The sequence below is a fragment of the Prinia subflava genome, chromosome 4, assembly GCF_021018805.1.
Source record: "Prinia subflava isolate CZ2003 ecotype Zambia chromosome 4, Cam_Psub_1.2, whole genome shotgun sequence".
Taxonomy (NCBI): domain Eukaryota; kingdom Metazoa; phylum Chordata; class Aves; order Passeriformes; family Cisticolidae; genus Prinia; species Prinia subflava.
Window position 1 is genome coordinate 40,674,837 of NC_086250.1, and position 21,374 is coordinate 40,696,210.

The 21,374-nt window shown below is 40.7% G+C and overlaps 1 protein-coding gene across 3 annotated transcripts in view; it reads left to right on the forward strand.

Moving 5' to 3' along the window:
• GNS (glucosamine (N-acetyl)-6-sulfatase) overlaps positions 1-21,374 on the forward strand; it is a 26,882-nt gene continuing 5,508 nt past the window's right edge. The window contains exons 1-15 of one of the 3 annotated variants that reach the window (XR_010080261.1): positions 1-246; positions 778-837; positions 1,511-1,717; positions 2,808-2,873; positions 3,292-3,390; positions 5,673-5,840; positions 9,269-9,351; positions 10,648-10,766; positions 11,381-11,484; positions 11,848-11,949; positions 13,147-13,254; positions 13,914-14,024; positions 15,862-16,022; positions 16,861-16,997; positions 20,354-20,429. Coding sequence is in view for 1 of the 3 variants with exons in the window: in XM_063396544.1 (XP_063252614.1) it covers positions 16-246; positions 778-837; positions 1,511-1,717; positions 2,808-2,873; positions 3,292-3,390; positions 5,673-5,840; positions 9,269-9,351; positions 10,648-10,766; positions 11,381-11,484; positions 11,848-11,949; positions 13,147-13,254; positions 13,914-14,024; positions 15,862-16,022; positions 16,861-16,936 (1,695 nt within the window). In the remaining 2 variants the exon portion in view is untranslated. Of the gene's footprint in view, positions 247-777; positions 838-1,510; positions 1,718-2,807; positions 2,874-3,291; positions 3,391-5,672; positions 5,841-9,268; positions 9,352-10,647; positions 10,767-11,380; positions 11,485-11,847; positions 11,950-13,146; positions 13,255-13,913; positions 14,025-15,861; positions 16,023-16,860; positions 20,430-21,374 lie in introns of those variants that run through there. The other 2 variants (XR_010080262.1, XM_063396544.1) reach the window with 2 other exon arrangements.

Sequence of the window (21,374 nt, forward strand, 5' to 3'; positions counted from 1 at the left end):
GCGCGCCCGGGTCATATGCCGGGGGCGGGGCCGGCCCGCGCTGCTGCTGCTCCGGCTCCGCGGCCGCTCCGCGCCTGTGGCGGCCCCGACCCGCCCGGCCCCGCCATGTCCCCCGCCGCGCTGCTCCGGGCGCTGCTGCTGGCCGTGCTGCTGCTGCTCGGCCCGGCGCGGGCAGGCCGGCAGGCGCGGAGGCCCAACGTGGTGCTTATCCTCACCGATGACCAGGACGTCTGCCTGGGCGGCATGGTAACCCTGCGGCGGGGGGCGCGGGCTGGCGGCAGCAGGGCGAGGGGGGCTCGTACCTGGCTGTCGGAGGGCGAGCCCGAGCCCGCGGGCGCGGTGTGGGGCGAGGGTCGCTCCGGCCGCGGGGGTGGGCGCGCTGGGCCCAGCCCGCAGCCGGGCAGGGGCTCACTGCGGCCTCAGGCCGGGCAGCCCCGCGAGGGGAGCGGCACGGTGCGGCTTCCGCGGGGGCATGAGCCGCTCTGCGGAGCCGCCGGGGCTCGGCTGGGCCGGCGCTGGGCCCTCTTCAGAGCAGCCTCTGCCGCTGCAGGTACCCCTGGAAAGTCCCCGCACTTGTGCTCGCTTGGGCCGGCTTGTGCAATCGCTGTGGCCACGCCAGGCCCTAGCGAGAAGAAAAGGGCACTCATAATGCCTTGCCGGCGTGGTGCCTAAAAACTGGGGTGTTGTGCCTTTTTCCAGGCAGCCCGCTTCAAGTCCCTGGCTTTACCTGGCATCCTTGCATTTTTAGCTGATACCCTTTTGGTGCTTTCCTTTCAGACCCCCCTAAAGAAGACTAACGCTCTTATTGCCCAGATGGGAATAACCTTCGTAAATGCAGTAAGTGTTTGCATTAACGCTCTGAACTTCTGAGGTGTGTGCAATTATGTATTTTGTATCTTAGGTCATCTGAGGTCTCAAAAAATGGTATCGGTTTTGTGAAACCTGTAGATATGGATGTGGGGTTTTTAAAATTCAATCGCTACCTACTTTCATGTCTTAAAATGAATATAACTTAAAGTCATGTTCAAAATCTGTAAAGTTTCACTTTTTGAAAGCACTTGTGCTCACTTCCTTAATCTGTAAGTAAAACTGCGTAGTCTGAATATTCCTATTGCAAACTGAGAAGCATTAAAAGAAGCTGCTCAAAACTTTTATCAGCTTCATGCACAATGAAAAGTCACTTCACTCTTTTCATATTCTAGTGTATCTCCGTGGCTAGAATAATGGAGTGAGTCAATGATCAAACAGTATTTTAAATATACTAAAACCCATGTCCAATCTGGTGGTGAGAAGTTGAAGGGCATGCGCTGCAGAGGCCTGAAACTGGCTTCATGTGCAGTTTTTGCTAGTGAAAATACTTGGTATATAAATCTGGGTGTCCAGAAAGAAGTAGGTTTTACTGTTGGTGAACATATTAATCAACCTGTTAGCTGATATTTAAAAACTATAAATTTTGACATAAAATTGTTTTACTATCCCTGTCTTAAATCACCTCATTCTGTTTTTCCAGTATGTCCCCAGTGCACTTTGCTGTCCCAGTCGAGCTAGCATTTTAACAGGAAAATATCCACATAATCATCACGTTGTCAATAACACCCTGGAAGGGAACTGTAGCAGCAAGTTATGGCAGAAGATTCAAGAACCATACACCTTCCCAGCGCTGCTCAAAGCTATGTGTGGTTACCAAACGTTCTTTGCTGGAAAATATTTAAATGAGGTATTTGGTGTGCTTTATTTTTTGGGGAGCATGGGGTTGTTTTAAGAGTTAAATAAGAGGCAAATTCCTCAGGAGAACAGATATTTTCAGAGCTCTTTTACAGTGGTTACCCAACACTTCACTATTGAGTCACTTGTATGTGTGTGCTTTAGGGTTTTTGTCTTTTTAACTAGATTATAGTTTCTAGTAGTTCACAGTGAGGTGTAAAATTCAGCACTGAAAGCTGTAAGGCTTTCCTTGTCTCCTTGTGTGATGGAATTGGATTAGGGGTTAGATGAGCTACAGGGTTCTTAACAGCAGGTTTTCTTTGTGTCTCATGGTGGAGAACATTGGTGGTACAATAAAACAATGGAACGTGAATTTTTATAGGCACAAATTTGTGTCTGCTGATGTTTCTGAGGCAGCAAGGGGAAGGGAGACTTAGCTGGCTTCCTCTGAGCATCCCTTGACTCAGCAGAGTCTCTCATGCCTGCAGTTGGGCAGGCCATGTAGATGGGAGAGGGCTGAGAAAACCCGTTGTGTTGCTCTAAGGCACCCTCTGTTTTGAGTTTGGCACTGACTCAGCAGCTGCTTTCCCTATTTGTGTTAAAGGCTAGTTGTTGCAGAGTGTTTGGCAGTGAGATGACAAGAGGCTAGCATCACTCGAAGTTCCTACCCTTGCTGGGGGAGGATGAGGGAAGCTGTTGGTCTGTGTGGAATTCTCTGCAGTATCTTGTGAACTGTTATCACGAAGCCTGCAAGTGTCTTGTCACATGGATGTTTTGATCACCACTCATTATTTGATGATGTACACTTTGTTCTCCAGGATGTCTGCATATTTTCACATGCAGAATGGAGCAGGGAATAATATTTAAATTTTACTGGTGATTGCTAAGCTTTCAGTTACTGTCTAGTTATTGAACCCTGGTTTCTTTAACAGGCCCTACATTTGTTTTTATATGCATATATATGTGGTTTTTCCCCATTCTGAAATTGAATTTGGCTTAACATGGTTTCTGAGTAGTGTTGAATAAGCACATGCATATGAAGCATAATGTCTAGCTTTGATTCATCATAATTGAAACTGTGAGTCATGATGTCTTTTTTTCAGTATGGAGCAGAGGATGCAGGGGGAGTAGGTCACGTCCCTCCTGGATGGAGTTTTTGGTATGCTTTGGTACGTGAATTTTCTTTTTTTTTTTTTAACAACTTAATTTTGGTTGCTGTATAATCCAACTTATGTGCTAACTTTGCTGGTCATGAAAGAGCAGGAAAAGAACATCTAATGATTTAATGCAAATTCCCCCCCCCCCTTTTTCTTAACTGTACATCAGATCTGTGGCTTTTACAAGGGGTACTCCTACTGAGTGCCTGGAGAAAAAAAAAAAACAATTTGTAAAGCCAGAGCAGTGTGAGATAGCAATAAAACCAGTTTTGTTGATGGAGACCACTTCTGAGAATTTTTGCAGTATCCTTATGGCAAATTCTCATAACCTATTTGACAAGTGCTCACAGGCAATTAATTTGGATTATTTCAAGTAATCAAGGTACATGTTGCTTTGCATAAGTATCTGTGTCTCTTTTCTTTTTCACAGGAGAAAAATTCAAAGTACTACAACTATACTCTCTCAGTAAATGGCAAAGCACGACGGCATGGCGAGAACTACAGCGTAGATTATCTGACAGATGTACTGGTAAGAAATTTTTCAATGTGGGGTACAGAAGCTGCTTATGACCAGATAACGCCTCGTGCTGGGGACTTGGGGAAGGGTGAGATAATTTGTTAGGCTCCGTTATTCACAAATGGACAGTTGTACTGTTGTGAGGGTAGGTGGGTGTTTGTCAGCAAAGCAACACTCTGAGTATATTTAGAAATGACAGGTTTATGTTTGAGCTGTGGAAAGGGATTCCAGCTGGGCAGTTGCTAGCCAGGAGCCTCACTGAGGAGTTAATACTGACTGCTGTGCTGCATGAGGAACAGGTAGACAGCAATTTAAATTATTTCATACGAGGATATGTTTCATTATAATATGCAACTTCTGTAACAGATTAACTGGGCCAAGATTTCGGTAGGAAGCACGTAAAAATAAACTTTGCACTATATTTTGTTTCTTAGGTATTATGATGTGTTAGTATCTTGTAGTCTCCAACTCCATTAGTATGATAACTTGTAAATATTAAAGCCTAATCAATCCTTCATAGTATATGAGGACAATGTGTAGCTGATCAGGGGAGGTTTTGACTTCTTTATCCACATGAAATAAAGAAAGGTAACAAAGATGTCAGATTCTTTAAGGAAGGTCGGAAAAGTTACTTCAGCTCTCTTAGGGCTGTGTTTGGCAAGCCGCAGGGGCTATGGGTGAGGGGGAGTGTCCCCATCTGCCAAGCTGGAGTCATAATTTAACATGCTGCTACAGTGTATAGGTTGGTACTGTGTTACAGTATATAGGTTAGCACTCAAAAATTCTTCTCTAGAAATGTCTCCTTGTGTAGTCTTGTAGTGCTTCATTGAGACCCTGAGGAGTTTAATTCCACTGGGAACTCAGAGACAGCTGCTCACTAGCAACAGCACTGATTGATGTTTCTTAGGGTACTGAACAGCTGTCTGATTAAATTTAGATTTACATTGTCTAAAGCTAGATTGGAATTGATAAGCTAGAAGTGAGACTATCCTATTACTGGCACTGTTTTTTGATCCTTCAGCAGCTCGTAAGCATTTTGTCCAGCAGGTCATTGTTGCATAAACTGCTTATTTGTGGTATGTTACCTATTGATACAGCACTGTATCACGATTTTCAGTGTATTGCATTCTACTTTCTTCCTGTAGTTACTAAACATGTATTCAGCATTTCAGAGACAGTGTTTAATTCACTTGCTGGGCAGTGCACAAATAAGCAATTTATTCCTTATGCAAAGTTTCTGTGTTGCTTGATGTGATCGTCAAGCTTTCTTGTCTAAGGACAACTGGCTACTTGAGTCTGGTATTAAGCATCCAAACATGTGAATCTTTGTACTGCGCTTCTCACATGCTGCAGTTTAAGCTCCTAATGAAATCAAAGTTGGCTACCACAATGAGTTTCTGAATGGTTCTTATCTTCCTTGACTCTGCTGTCATATAATTAAAGTTGAGCCCTATTTGCTTAGATACTAAATTTAGAAGGAAGGGGGAATTCCTGGTGTATTGTGGGGTTTTTTTTTCCTAGAGATATCCAAAATGGGGTATACTAATCAGGCAGGAAAAAAATGTTGCAAGATTTGAATACGGAAGAACTCATCTACAAGTAATATCTTTGAAGCTTTAATTCGGAAGGCTGACCTAGGGGAAGTGAAAATGGAACTTGCAATTTCTTCTAGCTTGCTACTTGAAATTGTGTGTAGGCTGCAATGAAAATGAAAGTGCAGTGGTGTGAGTGAGTTCATTTTGGCACTGTTCTTCACCAGACCTTCTGTCTTCACCCTTGTAGTCCTGCAGTTTGCTGTAGAAGGAGCATAGGCTATAAACAGTGGGGCTGAATTTATTTTTTTTCAGAACTATTGCCATTTCTGAAGAAAGTTGTAGTTCTTAAACTGGGGTCTGTCAGATAGGAGATGGCATCTTTAAGTTTCTTGGATTATGTTGACGAAAGCTCTGATTTTACTTGATTAAACCAGAGTAGAGGTGGATTTTGTTGTACTTGGAACAGGCACAAACTTCTAAAGAGTTTTCCAGGTCTAATTAATGCAAGGGTCTGAAGTAGAAAATTGTTTGAAGATGTGGGAAAAATGATTTGTTTAAGATGAGCACTTGGGATTATTTTCATCATGAGCTGCTGCTCTAGACATTTAGATGAGCAAGTAAGTTTTTGAAATAGTTTAAATGTTTGCAGTATTATATACTGAGCTCTAAATAAGTTATGAATGTCTAGTTTGGATTTGTCAAATAGTTGCTGTTTTCCTTTGAGGCATGACTTTTCTTCTCCACCAACACTGCTCACAGGCCAACATGTCATTGGACTTCTTGGAGTACAAATCTAATTTTGAACCCTTCTTTATGATGATTGCAACGCCAGCACCGCACTCCCCTTGGACACCTGCTCCACAGTATACAAAGAGCTTTCAGAATGTCAGTGCACCAAGAAACAGCAATTTTAATATTCATGGCAAGGTAAGCTAACTAGCAAGAACCTGTGTAGGTTATTCTAGTTTGTGAGAGCAGAAGGCTCTGACTTGCATGTTAGATTGGAATAGGCAAGTACTGTGACTACTGATTGTTTAATCATGTTAAACTGGTGTGTGTCAGGGTCAGATAAGTTTATTGTGACTTTGAGATACTTGCACACTAATGGCTTGCAAAGAAAAACAACATAGTGGCAAAAGTGATATGGTAGTACAATGGAATTATGATTGATAAAGATAAAAAGTGAATTCTGTGTCCCATTTCTAGACTCTTCTGAAGCTCTTAAAAATTTCTTATGATTGCTCTCAGTATGTCCAGGGGAACACACAGGTAATGTGCTACTCAAAGACTTGGGTGAAGAGTGGCAAGAGCCCTGTCTTCTTTCACACATCTGCTCATGGATGGGGGCAGTCCATTCCTTGAGCTTGTGGCAAAGTTTCCCCAAGGTGAAAGCATGTCAGACTAATCAGGGGACTCTGGAATCATAAACCATAAGGCCCAGAGTTACTAAGTGGTTCGAGAACTTGCCTTGCATTTGCTAAAATAACCTAATGTTACAAATTCAGACATCCTTGTGACAGGGCAGTACTTTCCACTGCCACCAAATATGGTCAGATTTGGTCTAACTCAGACCAGCAAATCTGCTGCAATTTACTCTGCCAGTAAGTGAGTTTCACAAGCAGTTAATTTGGTGAAAACTTACGGAAGTTTTGTATTTTTGATTCAAGTAATCTAAAATATAGAACCCATCGCTGTTCAGTGTTCAATTATTTCACTTCAAGATTTGCTTCAAATTTGAAGACTGAGATAACATTGCCTAAATGCCTATCAGGAGCCCAGTCATGCTTCAGGTCACTGTGTCTGCTGCAGTCAGAATGAAACTTGTTTTTAGCCAAGGACTGTAGCTTGCAAAATGACCATGTGCCCATCAGTATGATAGCAAAACATGAATAAAAGGACAGAAAAGGGCTGCAGGCAGTAACAAATACTTTAGCCCAATATTTTTAGGTTTCAAACTAGGGAGTAGGAATCAGAATGAGGTTTTTCCTTCCATAAAGGGATTCTACATTTTGTCTTAAGACTCTGTTACTGTAATAGAGCGCTTTTAAAATAGCGATTTAACTTGACCAGTGAAGTCAGCAGCTAGCAAAATATGCACTGTGGAGTTTCCTTATGTGGTGTAAAAGCTCTGCATGTGTCTGTATAACACAGAGCAAAATGCTGGACTTAATATTTGGCAAATAAAATCTGTGGATACAGCAGTTTTACTGGAGGAACAGACTAGAAGGAAGATTGCCTTCCTCCTAGACACAGCTAATGTGCATTTCTGCAGCTGGCAGTGCTTTGGTCTTGAAGCTTAAGCCTTCTTGGAGCTTCAGTGTTTTCTAGAGCTTCTTTACTCTCTATGGCAAGCATGATTCCTGCAACAGCAGTAAACACATGAATAGGCTAAGACCCTCACTGATGTTGTAATACTTGCATGACAGTCTTGGATTGTACAGTCTTGACTCCTAAATAAATGTTGCCTCACTTCCTTATACTGGATGTGGGCAAGGGCTACCAAGAGGAACTATTTAGACAGAATCTCTGCATGAAAAATAGGAATCAAGCTCTTGTGTACGTCACTGGTCAGTCTGAGTTTACCTTCTGCTTTGGATCCTCAGCTATGAATTGTGTGAAATGATCAGCAGCTGTCTGGATTCCCAAGCAGAATTATTAATAGTCCAGATGAGTTTTATCTAAGCTGTTCTAAAAGAGAAGTTGATTAAGGTATCTGTTTGGTATCTCCCTTGCATGCCTTGTTTTTCCTGCAAAATCAGAGCTCAGCTGTGTTCTGATTCTGCTGGCAGTACATTGGATATTGTCTCGATCTCCTAAAATTTCTCCAAGAATGGGGCTTAGGGAGGCAGCAGGATTGGTGGTCTGCTTTGTATGTAAGTGCTGAAAGAGACATGACAGGGAAGCAGATTTGAGAACTCTGAGTCAATGGGGACTTTGTTGAAATCCACAAAGGTGTTTGAGTGCCCTGTGAAGTTTTTGAAACTTCAGAGAAAGGTAAGAAGAAAATACTCAAAGAGGTGGATTCTGCTGCACTAGGTTGCTTACCTGCCTGAGTTGCCCAGTGTGGTTGTGCCTTACAAGGCTCCTCTCCTAAGCACAGCCCTTGTGAAAGGTGGCTGGTGCACTGGTGATGTTGCCAGCTCCTTTGTTCTCTGAAGAACTTCTGCTGAGCTGAAGATAGGATTTGTGCTGTATTTCCTGACTTTTTCCTCTCTGAGCTGAGATAGATTGTGTCTCTACAGAGAATTGTTTTACAACTACTATAAAAGAAACAGCTGAATACAACTGAATTAAAGTAAACTGGACTTAGTATTATGTCTCCATGCCAAAAATCTTTCCTTCAGTAGTCAAGAGCAGAAAACAGGGAAACTGAGTAATTGCAGATGTGAGTCATTTTGTAGTGAGTCCCTAAAACCTGAGTGCTTCAGTCATTTGCTTGTGATAGGAGGAAATTGCCTAGCAAGAGGCTCTACACAGAGGAGTGACCAGCTAAATACAGGCTCAAGCTGAGGGTGACGAGTGGGTCATCTCTGACCTACTAAATGAGAAAACATAAAGCTGCAGTGACATGACCATATTCTTTGTTCTGATTCCCACTAATACTAACCTTCAGGTTGTTCACAGCAGACCTTCCCATGTATTTGTACAGCAGGTGACCCAGCTCACACTGGTCCTTCAGTGTGGGAGTATCACTTTTTCTATGAATACATCATCTCCATTACTTTGGTGATGTAGGTGAGGAAAGAAAGAAAGGGGCTGTTTCTGAAAATTTGGGATGCATCTAGAAGAATCCATGATGCTGCAGCTAAAGAAATGCTCTTGTTTGGAGTCAAAATCTAAACAAAACTGTAATGTTCTGTTCCATTCAGTTGTCACCAGCCCTGATTTCACCTGCCAAGAATCTGATAGTGGCACTGTTACAGATATTTGAATTCACCTGTTTATAACTTAAGTAATTCTAATTGCTTTGTGTGCAGGAGCTTTTGCCTACCTTGCTACCTGTTGGGATACTCACCAATATTAGTCCCAAAAGTACCTCACCAAGTCCAGTCTTACAATGATGCTCAATGCTTTGCATTGTTTTCCTCACATCTGTCTTATGCTATCACACATTTCACCTCTGAGAGAGCCTTCCCTAGATCCTTTCACAGTTTTCTTCCTTGAACTGCTTTGGAAAGATCCACATCTGTTTTCTTCTCATCAAGGGCTGAGCATAATGGAGCTGTTATGTATCCTGCCCTTGAAACTTAGACTTTACATGAACCAGCAGGGAAAACTGAGGTCAGGTCAGTTTGATAGCATTGCCTCACTTTGTCACAGGAATCGTTTTTGTAATTGTTTTTTTTTTTCTTTAGAACAAGCATTGGTTAATTCGACAAGCAAAGACTCCAATGAGCAACTCTTCAATACAGTTTCTTGATGACGCTTATAGAAAACGGTAAGAACTTTTTTGTTGCTTAAGGTTTCTAATCAGAATTTGTAAGGTGTAGATTTTTTTAAAAAGTTGTAGTAAGTCTGACAATCGATGTCAGATTGTTCTCTGGCTCCTCTCTCAGAAAACCTCCTGACTTTGTTTATATTTTGCAAATAAACTTTGGCTTCAGAAGTACCATATTCACAAATGTTGCCATTGTTTGTCACAAAAGAGACCAATCACACTTGGTCTCTCTATTGCTTTTCTTTCAGTGCACAACAGGTTTTCATTTAAGAAAATGGCCTGACTTTCTACTTCACTTAATTCCAGTTTCTTACATGATGTACATCAAATGTAGTTGATCTGTCTGCCAGCTAATCTGATTTATTCATCTTGTCTTTCAGTCTGTACATGGGAATACCTGACTGGCCAGGGAAGGTGCTAGATTCCTTTTTATAAAGGGGATGTGGGGAATAATGTGCAGACATGACTTGTTCCCTTTATTAATAGAGAGCAAGGGTATTTGTTTACACTACAGGTGTGTTTTCTTTAAAAGTTTTCAAACAAACATTACCTTAGGTGTTGATCTTAATTTTGGGCAGTTACCAGACATTATCTTGTCACTTTGGAGGTGGACACCCAAGATTTTTCAGACTTTTGCTTTCTAAAACATAAGGATAAAATTATGCAACAAAATTTTAGGCCAAGGGACAACAGATTCCAAGAATTGAATAGCTGTAATTAATTTGGCATGGTACTGGTCAATAGAGAGAAGTAGAAGCAGTCACTCTTCTCAACAGCAAACTCCATGACAAAGAAAAGAACTTGTAGCTGTTGAAGGCTTTAGATACTCTGAAATAATGCACCCTGACATTACATGAGTGATACAAAACAGCTGGTACAGTTTTCAAACAGAAAGGATCCCAATAAGACAACTAAATTCATGGTTGTTTTGCATTTTAATATTAAACTCCATATAAAGAACTAATAACAAGTGACCTTGCAGGAGATAACTGACTCTGTCACCGTGACGCTTCAAGGTTGATCTTCGCTGTGCCCGGATAAGAAGTAATCAGCATTTTGATGTCTTTCACAGACACTACAGAAATCAACAAGAACTGAGGACAAACAGTCTCTTTCTATCTTTAATTGCAGCCTTAAAAAACCAGTGTGGTAGTCTATGAAGCTTGTTTTTGGAATCTGTAATTCATTTACAGAGCATATACTGCTGCCTGGAATCAGGATATAAATGCCCTACTTGCAGTCAGGGTTATTTTGATTTTTTCCCACTCGAATGCAAAGTACTTTGTTTCTGTATAGGTGGCAAACTCTGCTGTCAGTAGATGACCTGGTAGAGAAACTGGTGAAGAAATTGGAAGTGAATGGAGAGTTAGACAACACTTACATCTTCTACACGTCAGACAATGGCTTCCACACTGGTAAAAATTCCACTGCTTATTTGTAGAAGATCCAGGAATTGCATAACCTTTCACCCTCATGACCACTCCAGAAAATGGGAACAGCAGCTGTGGAAAACTATAGATGTTAGAAGTACTTGTTTGAATTGCAAAACAATCTGGAGTTGCAGTGTGGGGTGTTTGGGATTTTACTGTTGTTTTTTTTTGTTTGGTTAGTTGTGGTTTTCAGCATTAATTTCTACCAGTGTACCCTGTATGCAAAAAATCAGGACAGAAATAAAGGAAGAGTCTCTGTGTTCTATAGGAAGAGTTTGTGTAAGAGGGTTAACCAGTGAAAACCTGTCAAAGACCTGTCTGTATCACATTGTACAACTAAAAGTGCAGTATTTAAGCTGTTAAATTTTGTAAGATACAGCTTATATTTTGAAGTTCTTTCTTCTGTCCTCCAATTGTTAATATGGTTAAGAACCTCCCTTCTTTAAAAATGGAGTGGTGGCAATTATGTGCCCATAGCAGAGGGGGTGGAACCTCGATGATCTTTGTAAGGTCCCTTCCAACCCAAACCACTCTATGGTAGCACAAGGCAGATAATGTAAACAAGGAGCCATTTAACTTTTCCATCTTCTCTCATTTAGGCCAGTTTTCTTTGCCAATAGACAAGCGGCAGCTCTATGAGTTTGATATCAAAGTTCCATTGCTAGTTCGAGGACCAGGGATAAAACCAAATCAGACAAACAAGGTAAGAAAGAAGGGAGATCCCAGTACAAGATTTATTTTTAATGTTGTTTCAGTTACAACTCTAGCTATTAATTTGTTGCCCTGCATATATACGTATCCATTAAATGAAAAAGAGTGGTAGAAAGTGCAGAGACCTCATTATAAAAAGCTGTCTGTTCCTGCTTGAATCAAATTAAGCCATTGCAGGCCACAAAAGCAAATGAATTTTGAACTCACTTTCCAAATTCCCCTACCATTGCTTTTCAATGTTACAGGGTCCATTAGCCCATAAAAATGAAATTAAGTAGTGTTTAGATGCACCTACAAATATGAGTATTCGAAATAGGTTCTGAACTTCTGAAGTTAAGCTCTTCTCATCCTGCAGATGCTTGTTGCAAATATTGATTTGGGTCCCACTATTCTGGATATTGCGGGATATGACTTGAATAAGACCCAGATGGACGGGATGTCACTGTTGCCACTGTTGGTAAGTAGGGACAGGGATAGTAACCACTGATTCTTGCAGGGGTAATTCTTCAAAGTCAATGTTACTTCCTTTGATAGAGTAGGTTGACTCATAACCCAGATTCTTCCTTTGATGTTGTTTCCACATGGGATGCTCATAGCTGAGTGAAAAAGTAGGTATGTTTAAATGCAGTTGTATTTTCATAAGCACTACAACTTCGTGGTCATATCATAATAGAAAGTTATGTCATCCTTTGGATAATTCTCAGATTTGTATTAATTCTTATTTTGAAGCCTGTATTTTGTTTCCACCTTGCATTTTCCTTCCCTTTTTCCTTAACATTTCTCAGCATAGGAATAGGAGAAAAGCAGACTGTTCTTATTAAATCTTTGGTTTGACTCCATTTTCAGTAGAACTAGTGTTTCCTGCCAAACTCTAGAAGACTGCATGTGGTTTTATAAAATAAACTTGACCTTTCTAATAGGTGAGCAGAAGCCTATTTAAATAAAGCTGCTTGCAGGTGATCTGTTTAGTTTTAATTAAATTTAGTCTAAAAATTGAAGGCAGCTTACTTGGAAAGCAAGATTTGGAAGGATCATCCAGACTTAAAATGGTGCTTTGCTCTTAAAACCTTGTATCCAAACTGTAAGCTGTTCTTTAGACAGGTAAAAGGCACGCATTTTAAACTCTGGTGAAATCAAATTTGAAACTCATTGTTTTGCTGTGTATGCCTGTGGTGGTGCTGTATATTAACTGTAAACTTCCATCCTCCTCTGTCCTTTAAAATGCAGCTACAAATAGACCACCTTAAAACCTAATTATTTCTTAAAGCTATTTCTTTTTTTTCTTGGTTGTTTTTTTGCCAAGAGTGTCTTTTTCCAGCTGTTGTGGTAATGTGATACAAATGAAAGGGAAACAGCCTTGTTACAGGGATCTTGTCTGTAGGCTAGTAGTATCTGGCCATGTGGCTCCTACTTGGTATTACTTATATCTTTTATAAACTGAAGATAGTATTTTAAACCCTCACAGGAAGATGTACTAATATTTTTGGAGTTTAATCCTTGTCTTCCAGTTACACAAGACCTTCTAGCCTAAAGCTAATTATTTAAGACTGATATTGCCTAGTAAGCAGTGAGCAGTGTTAGTGTTATTCGAAGCACAGAGAATTTTTTCTGTTTCACAGTACAGTAGATACTAAGTTGTGTTAAATTCTTGTAGAGAGGAGACAAAAATGTCACATGGAGATCAGACTTCTTGGTGGAGTACCAAGGAGAAGGATACAATGGCAGTGATCCCACCTGTCCTGGTCTAGGACCTGGAGTCACAGTAAGTAAGACAAGATCTGTTAATTTTAGGAAATAGCTGCTCAATTAAACCTGTTTGCTGTGTGGGTTAACCTGGTCCTGTATGTAAACTCCCAGTGTGTTGGTAAGTAGGAGCCAGCTCTGTAGGTCCTGTGCAGCATTTGACCATCCAGCCATGTGGAACTGACATGTCCGTATGGCCAGAGAGATCACAAAAACCCTTTTAGAGGGAATCTGTGGAGCCTCAGGGCTGGAGACTGATGCAGGAAGGTGTGGGCTTAAGCCAAGTGTGTGGCAGTGACATAATGTTCTTTCTAAACTTGCAGGAGCCTTATTGCACAATTCTTGTCTGTGGTGATTATTTAAGTCACTAGCTACTCTCAAAATCAAAGCAGGTTTGCATTGCTTTGCTAAAGTAAAGCATCCCATTGGTGCTGCCTTCAGTAGTGCATTGTGCTATTCTCGTTAGTGCACGTACCTTCCCTTCCCAGACAAAATGCACTTAATCATGGTGAGTTAAATAACAACACAGAGCTTTTGCTTAAAATCCCCAGTGGAAATTTGTACGTGTTAACTTAAGATCTGGGTGTTCATCTGTTAGCTGCAGTAAGCATGAGTTGGTACAGACTCTAGGAAAAGTTCATCTTCTGCCCTGAAGTTTGTTTGCTGCTTGCTTCACAGCACTGCTTCCCAGACTGTGTCTGTGAAGATTCCTATAACAACACATATGCTTGTGTAAGGACCCTGTCAGCCTCCTGGGATCTGCAGTACTGTGAATTTGATGACCGGGAGGTAAGTCTGTCTGACTAGCAGATGTCAGCTGTGCACAACTGTGTGCCTGTCTGCACTCTTATCAGCTCTCAAGGTTTCCATGAAGCACTCTGGAGAGCAGACTGGCATTGCTTGCAGGATAAACAGTGAAGTACTTATCGCCTGTTGAGAATGTTTGACCAAAACTGCAGCGAGGTTCTGGGAAGAATGAGGAAAAAAGGGTGTGGGAGGAGAGTGAGGCCTAAACTATGATTATTACCTTCTGGTATCACCTAACAGCCTCACAGGGATCTGTGCTGGACTGGTTTCAGTTCTGTCTCTCAGCCTAATTCCATGTGGCAGTCTCTTTTGAACGAGTATTTTCTGATAACGTAAACAGCGATGGTCCAGTATTCAACTCTTTTACTTGGGAAGTCCTGAAATTCCAGGCTAATAAATGCTCATCTATTATTTGCTTGTTTGTCTGGCAAAAATAGCAGTAAAGTTACAGCTATGAGAAAGGTCTCTGACCTTAGCTTGAGTTGCTTGGGTGTGAGGGACATAATGTCCCTTGTTCAGAGGCTGCTCAGTCTCACCTGGGGAGCACGTGCTGTATGTACAAAAGGTGGTGTGTCATGGGGCTGATCTTTAGTTGTGCTTGTTTGCACACAGCTGCTCCAACAAGGCTCTGAGGCTGTTGGGTCACAGATCCAACAAACTGTGCTGTGAGCAGCTGTGCAGGCACTGCATCAACAGCAGGTATGCCCAGTAATGTGCACCACACAGCATGGTGTATGGTAGTCTACAATGAGCAGCTTAAGCCAGGGGAGGAAATCCCACAAGATGTTTTTGCAGTTAGTGTGAAAAGCTGTACAGGAAACTGAAATACCAATTAGCAGACCGTGCACTTCGGTTTTCCCCTTTCTGAAAAATTATGATCAAATTAAACAAGTCCTGTGAATTTCTCTGTAAAAGCAGATTCCAAAGTTGACTCAATAATACTCTTCACGTCACTTTGGGATTTTTCTACTTAGAAAGTATGGCTGTGGCATTTTTGGGTCACTCTGCGTACCTGAGCTAGCTGAAGTTAAATCAACAACGTGGGGAAGGTGCAACAATGTGGCTTCTATAACCTTGCAGTGACCCTTGTAAGAAAAAGGCCAAAGTCTGTCCAGATATGTCTTTATCAAAGTTAGACACAACTCAGCCAGTTTTTATCAGTATCATCTGCAGTTAGGCCTCCTACTCTGACACAGACAAAACCACAGCTAAATTCTTGAGATACTGTTGACCAGTATTTGTCCCACAGAAGTGTCTAGAGATTTAATGTACCAAAAAAACCAAATTGCCCTTAAATCCTCCAGACAAACCTCAAAGTACATGCACACAGAATTAGCTTTTTCTGTTTGTGGCTGTAGCATACTTGTATTCAGCATATTTTCTACATGAAGTCAAGACACCTGCCTGGGTCTGACAGCCCTTAAGTGTCTGAGTATAGAATGTTGATGTGATGGTCATGAAATTGTTATTTTGAGACCCATTAGTAAAAAGACTGCCAGCTTAGGCAAGGCCTCTTACTGTGGTCTTACAGTCATAAGACAAGTGTTGGAAAAGAATCTGCAGTAGCAGGTGAGTACTTTAGGTGAAAGTAAAAACTTTTCCAACAAAATTGTGCTACTGCAAAACTTTGCTTTGCTTGCACACTGTCCTGTCTTTAACCATGTAGCTGCATGGCTGGACACAGTTTATGTGTGAGGCTGCTGCAGTGGAGTTCAAAATAATATCCTGACTGTGTGCTGTCATAAGGTGTTCTTCTCAAATAATATGACTGTTAATTCGCATTCAGGACGTAATACAGTGCAGGAACTTTCTTCTGCAGGTGTTTGTGGAGGTGTATAACTTGACTGCAGATCCACACCAGATCAATAACATTGCTAAAACAATTGATCAAGAAATTCTAGAAAAGATGAACTATCGACTGATGATGCTGCAGTCCTGCTCAGGGGCAACGTGCCGTACACCAGGCGTCTTTGATCCCGGGTAAACTCAACCACTCATTATTGTAACACTTTCAAATATAACTGTATTTTTAAAATTTGCCTTTTACAGAGTGTATTTGTGATGGAATATATTATTGTCATACATACTGGTTTTTTAATAGATATATTTTCTTGATGCTTTATTTTTTAATGGTTAATCTGTATTTTAACTTACCATGTATAACTTTGATGATATGAATACTGGTACTTCAATGTTGTCAGACACTGTTGACTTAGCACAGCTCTACACTTCAGCTGTTCTGAGTAGTCAAGAGACTGACCTCAGGTTTGCCTGCAAACCAGGAAAAGCTCTGTTAGTTTCTATCAGCAGGCATTTTCCAAGTATGTATGTCCAAGTATCTCTGATTGTTCCTGGAGATGCTGTTCACAAGTGTGTTTCCTGCAGCCTCTGAGTTGTCTGTATTAGCTGTTGGAAGTAAATAGCACTTTGTGCCTCAAAACTCAGTCACTAATAATTTTTACCAAAGCTTTTTAAAGCTATATTTAAAATATCCTTACAGTGTCCTTAAAGTGCTACATAAGTCTGTCATTTTGGACAGCAAAGCTTTGTTAGAATATAGCTCCTGAATGCTTGATGTTACACATGCCCCTATGCTGCCTGTACATTGTAGCTAGGATTTATTTCTTTGGAGACTCAGCTTTCTGGTTGTGTGTTGTTATAGTTTATCTGCTGTAATAGAAATTGTCAGTGCTGTGTACTGCTGAGAAAGCAGCTTCTCACATGGCCTTGCACCAGGGCTCTCCTAGCACCAAGCTCTGTCTGGAAGTGCAGATGGCTGCCAGCCGAGCAGCTCACACTGCCTGTGTTCTCTCTGCAGGTACAGGTTTGACCCGCGGCTCATGTTCAGCAATCACGGCCTGCGGGCTCGGAGGTTTTCTGCACAGTTCTTGTGAGACCCTCAAGGGCCTCTTGCCGTGGGCTCCTAGTGACCAGTTCCTCCAGTGACTGCAGCAGGTCTGTCTCTGTTAACTTTCGCTGATTACAGCTGGAAGACTTTAAATGGGCTTTTCAAACCCTGTTTGGAAGGAAACCCCTTGTCTTTAGCTGGTTGCCTTGTGCAATATATATATTTTACAGCTGAACTCTAACTGTAAATTGTTAGACACAGCTAATCTGTCTTGCTCAGATCATTGATTACCACCTTTGTCTTTCAAGTACCATTTCATATCACAGGCACAGAGGTGAACCTATGCCTATGAAGCTGAACAGTTTATTTTGTTCTAAAAAATAAATAAATGTGTATTTGAGTCAGGTTAGATAGGCAGGTGCTATTGCACAGTAATGCTCACCCATATTCAGTGTCACAGACCTTCTTAAAAGGTATGCTTAATTATAGGTTTCCTGTACTGAGCTCCAGGCTGTTAAGGACAATAGCAAACTAGCCCAAAAGAGAGTAGGAGGGCATTAGTCAAAAGCTAGGATCTGACTAGCAAGTGTCTTGTGCAGAATTAAAACCCACCTGCTAAATAGTCTCTTTCAATGAGACTGCTTTAGATGAGACCAATGAATTTTGTAGGACAGCTTTGGTAGCTTGCAAACAAGAATGTAATTTCAGCCTCCTTCTGTTTTGAAATGCTGGGCTGGGTTACTGTGTACTACTGAAAAACCTCTTAGGGTTTTAGACTGACTTCCTAGTGAGTTAAGAGTCTGTTGAGACTAACAAGTACTCAAGCAAATGTGCCTGTGCTTTGAGCTAAGTCTTCAGTCTGTTTTTAATACACAAACAGAAGTAATACTACAATAAACAAAATCCAACAACCAGGGCACCACAGTAGAGGTGATCTGTCTCTAACCTTCAAATGTCTTGATTTGTCTAACTTCTTATGTTGATTAGATTCTTGAAGATAAATTATTTTGGAAGCAAACTAGGTAAAAATAAATCATAGAATCATTGCTCACTAGACATTAGGCTAAGAGCTATTTTAGGCAGTTTAAATGCTTCATAAAGTGTTGCTTTTTGGTTGAGATCTAACTACTTGGAACCTGCAAAAAGTGGCCTTCACACCAAAGGTCTGCATGTCAGAAGTCATTTGGTTTCCCTCCAAAAGGGTGGTGTCTTTTCAACGTTCTGATTAGGCTTATCTGAAATGCAGCTGTCATGTGCACCCAAACCTAAGTATCTTTCTAAATCTTGAAAAACACACAAACTTGCATTACCATGTAACTTCTGTATAGATTCACTGGCAAAACACCACCTGGAAACACTGCATTGTGGATCTTCTGCAAGACAAGTTTTGTATTGCTTGTGGGTAAATCAACTCTGTTTTCACGCATGATAATCATTCCCTTGTCAAAAAAACCGTAGCAAACTATTTCATATTCAGTTATTTCACATCTCTTACCCCAGCAGAGAGCATGATTATTTCAGCTAATCATTAAGTAGGCAACAAAGTATGACTCAAAACTGTGAAGATGCATACCCCAGTGTGCAGATCCACAAACTGGATACAAGCAGTGCTACAACAAATAAGTTGAACTTTCTTGGCTTTTAATTCTGAGGTACAGAAGTTATCCTTCATGTAGCTTAGAGTTGCAAACTTCTGTGGTGGTCTACAGGTTAGGTTTTTATAGAACTTTCGTTTCAAATCTCTCAGGAGTGACCAAATATTTGGAAGAAAAGAATTAGCTTGAAAGGTAGCTTTTCAGCTGAGGCATCTGTATAAATGCAGAGGGGTTTGGATATTCAGACTCCTTACATGCTTTCAGAAACTCAGGACTTTTTTTTTTCCTCAACTACAACTGTAGCTTTATCCTGCTTTTTGTTTCTCAAGCTTTCGTATTGGCCACCAGTATTGTTTATACACTGTTTTGTCTCTAGAACCCAAACCAAAGTTGTCTTCATGCTCTCAAGGGTTTTCTTACACACTGAGCTCATATAGGTAGTGTTTTGCTTGGAGAATTCTAGCAATTTAGACTTGTTCTTTGTTTAAACTTCATTTTGGTAGCTGTGTGGAGGCTAGTGTGAAATACACTGACTGCTGCACATTAAACCCTCATCAGTCCTATCTGGGTCGGACATCAAGTTTCTGCTTAAGTTTCAGTGCAAGTAGTGTGTATTCTGTTGCTCCTTATTGGAAAAAAAACTTTGTTATGGGTACAGAAATGTAACTCTATTACATTTCTTAATTTCTTAAAGTGATTTTAAGCCCTAACAAGGACACTTTCTTTTGAATGATTTATTTTTTACCTAATTAGTAATATGAAAGTTGACAGAACTGATGCAGATTATTCAGTATGAGTGACCAGATGTTTTACCCAAATTAATACTCTTGCTGTCTGCACATACCTGTAAAGCATTCTGTAACAAGGCTCAGTAATTTAACACACTCACTGTCAGAGAACCACACTATACCTGAAATCTGGCAGAGGTAGTAAATGTGGTATTAAATTGAAATTCAGAATTAATCAGTCCTCACTTCGTGGTTCAGGAGAATATTTGATTCACTCCCACTTTTGATATTAAGAATTGTTAAGCATGTAGTTGAAGGAAGAACAGGAACCAAGAGCTGCCTGCCTTCCATTGCATTTAGAGCAGTTTATCACTTGTGTCTGTTGCCATAAAGCAGTTAATTCTGAGTATTTTTACAGCCTCAAATGAACAGTGTTAGTTCTTATCCTTGATAACTAAGAAAACCACTATGAAGGATCTTTGACTCTTAACCAGATCTAATTCCCAATTAAGTTATTTTAAAATTAAATGGTCTTTCTGGATATTCATTTCATGTGTTATTTGACCATGGCTGCATCTATACCTTGTTACGGAAGGCATTCATGTTAAATGCACAGAGTTTTAAATAAAGGGCCTTACTGGTACAGAGTTGAGTTTAGATAAAATGTGATCATGTTTTTTACTTTTTTAAAATCATTATTATCAAAAGCAGAGCTATGATTTTTTTAATGTTCTGATCTGGTAAAGTAGATACTATACAGGGAGAAATACAACTAATAACTTTGTTATGCTACCCTAAAGCAAACCAACATTCATTATCATCACTTCAGCATGAGTGAATACAGCCAGCCCCTGCTTACCCAGCATGGGCCCAGAAAACTGGGCTTCTTCATTTTGGGGAATGAAGCTGTAGCAGGGACATGTACATGGAAACACACACCCAAAGCGGGTATAATACCTTCTCAATCAAGTGAAATTTGAGACTGATTCATCAAGCTGAATATACTATTTGAACATAATGAAACAGCTGTCATGTGATTCAATTAAAATGGATTTTCATTGTATGACTCTCTCTGTATGTGAGCAGACTTTGCTGTAGCATGTTGTGAGTATATTTCTGCTGTTTTGAACATCTGTTTAGAAAGTGCCCTTCCAGAGGACCCTGTTCACTGCTGCACTTTTGAAGAAAGAAAAAATAAACTGCCTATCAAACTTCCTATGGTTGTTACCGAGCTTGAGTTAAACCTTCCCACAGGAATAAGCTATGGCACATGTCTAACAGCTGAATTCCTATTCTATAAACCTTTAAAAGCCTCTCATTTACTGCCCTCCTGCCTAAGAAGGGCTACTTCCTATGGCCACAGGGAGCCTTAACACCATGTCTAGCAGGACACACCACCTGACCACTTTGCAGCAGGAAGAGGGAACAAACTGAAATGCAGCCTGGACTTGCTTGCATTTCTGTGGAAACTGGTGTAGTTGAACAGATGGAAAACAGCACAATGGAGAAACTGCTGCTCATAATTAAGACCAATATGTGCTGTCTGAGGAAAGAGGAAGAATAAAATCCTATGTGAGGCTTTTTCCAAACTGAGAACTGTGACCAACAATAAACATGACCAACATGTTACTTATTCACCTCAATATCCGAATTTCTTGGACAATTCTGTTTAAAAATACTACATAAATTTCCTGAACTACAGCAGGAGGTGACTTGATGCACCTTTAACCTATTTAAGTCTGAGGCTTTCACAAGCTATTAAAATACGTATTTCTGCATTTTATTTGCATTTCTGCCTAACCACATGGTATCAGTTTCATTTCTCCTTCAGCAAGCAGTGTTCCATGAAGTAGACAAAAGTATTTAATGGCTGCCTGCAACATTGCTTGCTTTCTTTTGATGTTCAGGCTTATGAAAACTATGAAGTTTACTGTAGCACCACAAGAAAGAGCAGCTCTTTATTCCTTATATTAGACATTCCCATCACTGACAGCCCAAGTGACACTCGCATCAGGGTCTTGGAAGCCTGCCACATCTTCTTGTCATTAATTTTTAAGAACAAGCCAGGTTTGTGAAGAAAATTGCTGGTACAAGGCTAAAGCAATCACCTGTTTTAGAAAAAGAAATACACAGCCTTAATAATTCATTCAAGGGATGGGGC